The following is a 7,532-nucleotide window of genomic DNA, read 5'->3' as shown; positions in this document are numbered from 1 at the left end:
CACACACACACACACACACACACATGACATGATGTGAATCATAATAGTGACATTTTATTTACACATCCTCATATTTCAATTACGTGACAAAAACCTTCATTATGTAATCTGTCTGGGTGTCACTGAAATGTTTTTTTTTTTAAACCCAGTGAACGAACACACACACACACACACACACACACACACACACACTGTAATACTCTCTCTACCTCTGTGTTTCAGACTCTGACAGAAACAGCCCCGATGATGACCAGGTTGGTTTTTTACTTATTCTCTAATAATAATAATCATATTTATTTAGCTGCAGTCAATATGAATAAAAACACTTTGCTTCCATAAATTCTGCTACATGATTGTGAGCCTCTGTATTTAAATCTGTCTTATCTGACGGAGCTCTTCTCCAAACAAAGCAAAGCCAAATGAACTCCACAGTTGTATTAGTTTCATGTGGATAAATGCTGTGTCAGCCCGTTCCTCCCCCCCCCCACAGTCCACATGGGGGTGAGAGGGACTGTGTACACACAGATCCCGGGGCAGTCCGGTCCTCCGACGGTGATGTCAGCGGTGTGAACGTGCTTCCTTTTATGTGTGCTGCAGGTCCAGCCGATGAAAACAAGCCCCTTCAGCGTCTCTCCCACGCCGGCTGGCAGCAAGGTGACTCACACTGACGTCTGTTTCTGTTGTTTTGGTCAAATCTGTATCCGTGTGTGTAAACGCCGAGTCATTCATTCTTATAAAGAACACTTCTGAAGGAATTCAACTTAAATTATAATAATTATTTTGTACGCATTTAAAGGAAAACACCTCATTTGAATCATGATTTACACATATATACCTACAATACGTCGGTGTGGCTTCAACATGTATGTGTAAGTGTGGGCATGGATGCGTCCGTGGTGCGTTCAGGGACCGTGGTCAAGGTGAGACTCCGTTCCCGAGCCACGGAGAGCTCCGTCTGAGGGAGACGGCAGAGAGACGGGGTGACAGTGAGTGATAGACAGGTGGAGACGCAGCACAGTGCAGCGGTGACTGATGGGTAATGACTGACAGCTGGAGGTCAGAGGTCAGCAGATTTAGCAGGGTTCTGACTCCATGAAATGGAGGTGGATTGACTCGACCTTCTGGACGGGGGAGTGGCGAGCGTCGGCCGTACGCAGCAGCAGATATGGAGGCCGGACTTCAGGAAGTCAAACGGACAAAGTGTCTTTGACTTTTCCTTCTTTTCTTACTCTTGTTTCCTCACTGGTTCATCACTTTGCAGCGCTCTAATTATGACGCTGCTGAAAGTCAGGTTTCTGTTAATAAATATTAAACATTGCATCATCCTCTCTTATGTTTTTAAGACCTGAAATGTTTGAAACGTCAGATCGCCGTCGCTGACAGACAGTTTGTCTTTGTGATCCACTTTAGAGGAAGAGAGAGGAGAGCTCTGAGATGATCCACAGCCACGCCCCTCCTGCTCCTCCTGCAACTCCCTCCCAACAGCAACAGCAGCAACAACAGCAGCAACAACAACAACAACAGCAGCAACAGCAACAGCAGCAACAACAGCAGCAGCAGCAGCAACACCACCACACACAGATGATGCTGGCTGGCAGTCAGCTGGCAGGGGTGAGACAACACACACACACACACACACACAGTCAATACTGTAGTGTTGAGAATGATTTTTAAAAGGCCGATGCTGTTCACACCAAGAGTCTGTAGCCAACAATGCAATACTTTATATATTATTATATTTATATGTGTATATGTATACTGCAGGATGTATTATTCTGACACCTAACCAAGTAGTGTTGCTGTCTTTGGCCGGGTGTGTCACTCTTCTTCATGTTCTTGCCGACATGTTAACAGCTCATTTTCTCCGTCTGGCAATGGTGCTTTTCTAGACTTTATATAAATATATATATATATATAAAAAATAAATAAATCTATTAACATTATTTCTAAAAAGTTGTAATCTACATTCCACGACTATTTGATCTTCTAAATGTTGAGTCAATTCCAAGTGAAACAAAACTTTCAAGCTGAATCTGCAGTGTTTTCTTGAGCCATGCTGTGTGTCCTCATCTATTTAGTTTAGAAGTGAAATAAGCCGCTGCGATAATCATTCTTTGTTGTTAATGTTGAGTTCAGAGTGATGTTGTGACAACTGTTGTGCACAAACATTCAGTATGAGTTCATAACTGCCCTGAAGGACAAGAAGCCACAGAAACATACCGAAGCTAAAGATGCTTTAAGTGAAGTGGACGGCCTTTCCTGCTTGTCTTGCTCTGGCATGCTTTTACTGTCCGCTAGATCCGCTAGATCCGCCGACGCCTCGATTCCTGGAATGCTTTGCTGACGCGGCTCTTTGTTCTCTCTTCTGTCTGACTTTCTTTATGTCTCCACTTTTCCCTTAATTCATTCTTCCTCTCCGTCCTGTCGTTGTCATGCCTCGACTCGTCCTTCACATCCCGTTTCTACACCTTTACGTCTTCATCTCATTTCCCATCGCTGTCCTCGTTTCGTTCTCGCCTCATTGCCATCGCCCCATTCCTCCTCCTCCTCCTCCTCCTCTTCCTCCTGCTCTTTCCACCAGCTTGCCGCTCTCCTGCCGGCCCAGCAGCAGCTGCTTCTCCAACAGGCTCAGGCTCAGCTCCTGGCGGCCGCCGTTCAGCAGTCCAACGCCGCCCATGCTGCTCACGCTGCCCACGCCGCCGCGCAGCAACAAGCCAACCAGCAGCAGCAGCAGAACCAATCACAATCCCAGCAGCAGCAAAAACAGGAACAAACCGTCCAAGTCCCGCCTCCACAGCTGGCCCTGTCGCAGCCAATCCAGCTCACAGCCCAGGTATGAACCAGGAGTCAGCTTGTAAAGCAACTTTCCTGTGCTTGGCGTTTGTCTGTGCTGTGGATTAAAAACGCGTCTCCGCTGCAGGACATCCAGCAGCTGCTGCAGCTCCAGCAGCTGGTTCTGATGCCGGGTCATCCTCTCCAGTCTCCTGCCCAGTTCCTCCTGTCTCAGCCAGCACAGGCACAGCAGCCCCAGCAGGGTGAGCTCAACTTCTAAACACAGCCATGCCACGGTCACACCGCCGAGAATTCCCCCCATGTTTATTTGATTTTAATCACACATCGTTTCAGAGCCATAAGATCCTGATGATGAATGAACAAATGATCTGATTGGTTGCTCTTCCTTTCACAGGTTTGCTCTCGACACCAAATCTGATCCAGCTACCTCAGCAAAACCCAGGGGGACTCCTGACATCTCCACCTCGCCTCGGACTCCAAGCACAGGTAGAGAACAGTGTGTTTAGTGTGAGGAAGAGGAGAGAGAGGCCTTTGGAAACCACAGAACATAACGATGTGAGAAGTGGGACTCTTATTTTCATGCCAGAGGAATCTGTCTGTTAATCTGACATTCACCACTATCAGCTGTCGTCCATTCTTGTGCTCTCCTTTAGTTTTCTTTACAGTTTAAACAAACAGCTGATCTCGGCTGCAAAGCGCCGAGGCGGCCGCGTAGAAAATGTATTCCGGTGCATGTTCTCTCCATCATGGACGCCGTCTCCGAGTCCAATGAGGATCCTGAATCTTGATGATGTATTCACACGGCTCACCTTGTGTCCTCAGCCTTTATGTTCTATAACATCATGCATGAATGCATCCTCACACACCCAAGGAGCCGTTATAGATTTTTCATTAAGCCGTGATGAAGTCATGTCAAACATAACGGCGGGCGTTCCCTGCTTGTTCATCTCCGTTATGCACGGAGACGACGGATGTAGATGAGGCGTGCAGCGGCAGATATCACGCATCGTGTCTGCTCAATTAGTTGATAGTCCCGAATCCCGCCGGGTCACATTCCTGCTTCCACCGCCCGTCCTCCTGGCGTCAGCTGACCTCGTGGCGGGCCGCGGGTTCAACTCTACATCCAAATATTACATTCATCGCATTTTTTCTCCTGTTTAGAATAAAAGGTTCCTTTCGTTGGGCATGATTCCTGTCGGATCGGTAGAATTTGTCAATGCACTCAGGGTCAAATTATTGTTTTTTTTATGTATTTACATTTATTTCATTGCCTTTACAGCTTTGTGGAATTCCATAGTAGTTATAATAATATCTTTGTTGATGTAGCATCTTTAAAAAAACAAAATTACTAAATGATTTACAATAAAAACAAATAAATCAAATCCAAAACACAAGAAATGAAATAATAATAAAGCTATAACGATACCATACGATTAGGCTGAGTAGGCCTGACACCTACCTCCACACATAAAATAATATGTAAATCCATGTGAATTAAGCTGTTTTGTTGATGTGTTTCAGAGGGAGAAGAGCGATGTGCTCGGTGGCGGCTCCTCCATCGTCGCCACCGGCAGCAGCGGCGGCGTCGGAGCCACCTCGGCGTCCGGCAGCACCATGGCTTCCTCGTTGACTCCCGGCGTGACTCCTGGAGGTCACCTGGGGAGTCACCTGGGGGAGGAGCCCAGCGACCTGGAGGAGCTGGAGCAGTTCGCCCGCACCTTCAAACAACGACGCATCAAGCTGGGATTCACCCAGGTGACCAACGGAGACGAGAGGAAGGAGCGGCGCCGCCCGAGTCTCGGCTCCCGTTCTCACTTTGTCTGTTTGTTTTAGGGAGACGTCGGCGTGGCGATGGGTAAACTGTACGGCAACGACTTCAGCCAGACCACCATCTCCCGATTTGAAGCTCTCAACCTGAGCTTTAAGAACATGTGCAAGCTGAAACCGCTGCTGGAGAAGTGGCTGGGCGACGCAGGTACGCTCATCCTGCTTTAAGGATCTGAACCAAGCTTTTACATGTGTGATGATTGGATGGCATTTAGGACTAGTGTAACTAATATTACAGACTTAGGGGAGGGGGATAATGTAATCCATCTACAAGAAAATTATCTTTATTATCTCTGTATTCTCTGTGATTTAAGTGGAAAATGTACAAGAAAAATGTCTCTTTTTTAATTTTTCCCTTGTCTCCCCCTTTCTCCCCCCCTCCCTGACAGAAAACATGGCGGTGGACAGCATGCTGCCCAGCCCGTCCTCCCTCTCCTCCCCCATGCTGGGCATGGAGGGTCTGTCCGGCCGCCGCAGGAAGAAACGCACCAGCATCGAGACCAACGTGCGAGTGGCCTTAGAGCGCAACTTCTGCATGGTACGACACTCCCGAGGACTTATTAACGAGAAAATAGGAAATCAGATCACCGTTATTTGCATACAAACACACAATTGAAATGATTATCAAATAAATACAAAAGCATTCAATAACATTCTAGCAGTTTTAATGAAGTATTATAAGCGAGTAGGAAGTTTAACAGCTTGTGATTCCCTCGTTAATATCTATTTTATATTTTAGTTAAAATATCTCCTTCAAACACCTGGATTTCTTCAAGTTTCTCACGTTTCTGACGTCCAGAAATATTGGATATTTTATATATATCCAAATTATTTATATGTATATTTAACCCAAGTAAAAACAGCAATATAACAACGTAGAAATACTACAATAAAATGTCTGCATATGATGGTTTCAGAGGGAAATTATGCGTTTTATGACTTTTGGTTGGCGGTACCTGAGGTTGGATTTAAGGATTGAAGCGACAGAAGTCGACCCGTCCGTTCTCTCAGCCCTCTGACCTTCTCCTCCTCAGAACCAGAAGCCTACCTCGGAGGAGATCCTGCTCATGGCGGAGCAGCTCAACATGGAGAAGGAGGTGATCCGCGTCTGGTTCTGCAACCGCAGACAGAAGGAGAAACGCATCAACCCCAGCAGCAGCACCACGCCCCCCCTGCCCAGCCAGACCTCCCCCGCTGTGAGCCACAAAGCCCACTGCTACAGCCCGCACATGGTACGCTCCGCCACGCGTCTCCTTTTCTGAGTGTAATTTCACAATTTGTTTCACAGACGGAAGTATTTCCTGACGTCTCCCCCTCTCTCTCTCCAGATATCGAGTCAGGGTCTGTCCCAGGTCACCACCTGTCTCAGCACAACAGGTGAGCTGTAATTACTGTTTGTGCCCGTGTAGAGGCTCGCCAATGAATTATTAAAGGTTAGAGCGGCGCTTCCCGATTGTGTTTTTGGAACCCTGAGGTCGCTCACAGGAAGATTAAACTGCTCCCGACGTTATTTGGAAGAAGTTGATATTTCTATATTGTCGGAGCCGTTGGCTGCTTTGATGAAACGCCGAAGAATCATCACTTTTAAAGAAATGATTTCAGCGAGAGGGAAGATTGAAATAGAAAACATGGTGTTTTGTTGACGACAACATGGAAGCTCGGGTCCCATCTTGAGTTGTTTACCTCCATGAGTCATGACTTGTCCTCATGATTTATAGACCTTGGCTCCGGTGCGAGCTGTCCCAGGCTTCAGCGATATGACAGATGGCCTGACAGGTAACAAACACAGCTGGAAATTTATTGGCCCATTGAGCCGAGGCTAATGCTTTCCGGTGGCAAACTTCCCTCTCCGGCCCGTAGTTGAGTGGAGTTAAAGAAGACGCTGAAGAAGCTCCGGATCCTGACTGTTGACGAAGGACTGTGTCACAAAGTGTATATTAAATAAGAACGCTGTAACTCATCGCCACGGTGACATCCACGCCCCTCCTCCCCCCTCTCTTCCCCTCAGCCGCCAGCTCTTCAGCGTCCTGCCCCATGACTCCCATCAGCTCGGCCGCAGGAGGCTCCACCTCTTCCTCTGTGACTCCGCCCCCTCCCAGCACAGCTAGCCCCGCCCCTTCCAGCCTCGGGACCCACGGGCTCAACACTGGGTGAGTGTTTGTGTGTTTGATTCAACCTCGGTGGTTATCTGATCTCCAGTCAGTTTTCATCCGAGATCCAAAAAAACACGATTACACTGACAAGATGACTGGAAACAAATTAACAGAACATCTGTCCACAACTATTTCAATTATCCGTCTTTTAAATCATAAAAAAATGTAAAATAAATATATTTGATTTTAAATAGATAAAGCCAGAAATGTGAAGTTATTTATTCACATTTTGTAAAATAAATGAATTGATGATTAGTTGCAGTTCTAGATAAAACTCAAAGTCTCATTAACTCTTCTGTATGAAAGCACAAATATAGCTACAAGACTTTTATAGGTTTGTCTTTTTGATTTAATAACATCTATATCTATAAGCATCTTTATTTGAGAGGTTTTTAAGACATTTTGGAGTGTTTGAGTTGTTTCTGATGAAACCGCCTGCGTGCTTCAGGGAAGTCTACGACATCCAGCTGCTCAGACCGCTGCTGCCGCGCCGGTTTGCCTGCAATTCTGCATGTTTACTCACAAAGAGTGTGAACGTTGTGACTCAGATAAAATGTGTGAACGTTGTGACTCAGATAGAATGTGTGAACGTTGCTGCACGGAAAATACGAGTCGCTGCTGCTGCCTCAGTTTACACTGTCAAACACACGACGTGTCACTTAACCTGCCAACTGTTTCTCTACATGTGTGAATGTTGGTGTGTGTGTGTGTGTGTGTGTGTGTGTGTGTGTGTGTGTGTGTGTGTGTGTGTGTGTGTGT

At 46.6% G+C, this 7,532-nt stretch overlaps 1 protein-coding gene across 1 annotated transcript in view; it reads left to right on the top strand.

Annotated features, from left to right (window-relative positions):
• pou2f2a (POU class 2 homeobox 2a) overlaps positions 1 to 7,532 on the top strand; it is a 52,187-nt gene that overhangs the window by 42,148 nt on the left and 2,507 nt on the right. Inside the window, exons 3-14 of the mRNA XM_084031637.1 lie at positions 223 to 254; positions 598 to 654; positions 1,411 to 1,611; positions 2,582 to 2,833; positions 2,921 to 3,035; positions 3,188 to 3,279; positions 4,315 to 4,548; positions 4,627 to 4,768; positions 5,010 to 5,158; positions 5,655 to 5,852; positions 5,949 to 5,997; positions 6,629 to 6,770. Of these exons, the coding sequence (XP_083887763.1) occupies positions 223 to 254; positions 598 to 654; positions 1,411 to 1,611; positions 2,582 to 2,833; positions 2,921 to 3,035; positions 3,188 to 3,279; positions 4,315 to 4,548; positions 4,627 to 4,768; positions 5,010 to 5,158; positions 5,655 to 5,852; positions 5,949 to 5,997; positions 6,629 to 6,770 (1,663 nt within the window). The remainder of the gene's footprint in view (positions 1 to 222; positions 255 to 597; positions 655 to 1,410; positions 1,612 to 2,581; positions 2,834 to 2,920; positions 3,036 to 3,187; positions 3,280 to 4,314; positions 4,549 to 4,626; positions 4,769 to 5,009; positions 5,159 to 5,654; positions 5,853 to 5,948; positions 5,998 to 6,628; positions 6,771 to 7,532) is intronic.

The sequence above is a fragment of the Eutrigla gurnardus genome (assembly GCF_963514095.1).
Source record: "Eutrigla gurnardus genome assembly, chromosome: 17".
Lineage (NCBI taxonomy): Eukaryota > Metazoa > Chordata > Actinopteri > Perciformes > Triglidae > Eutrigla > Eutrigla gurnardus.
Note: the sequence above shows the minus strand (reverse complement) of the source record. Positions and strands in the feature narration are given on the sequence as shown.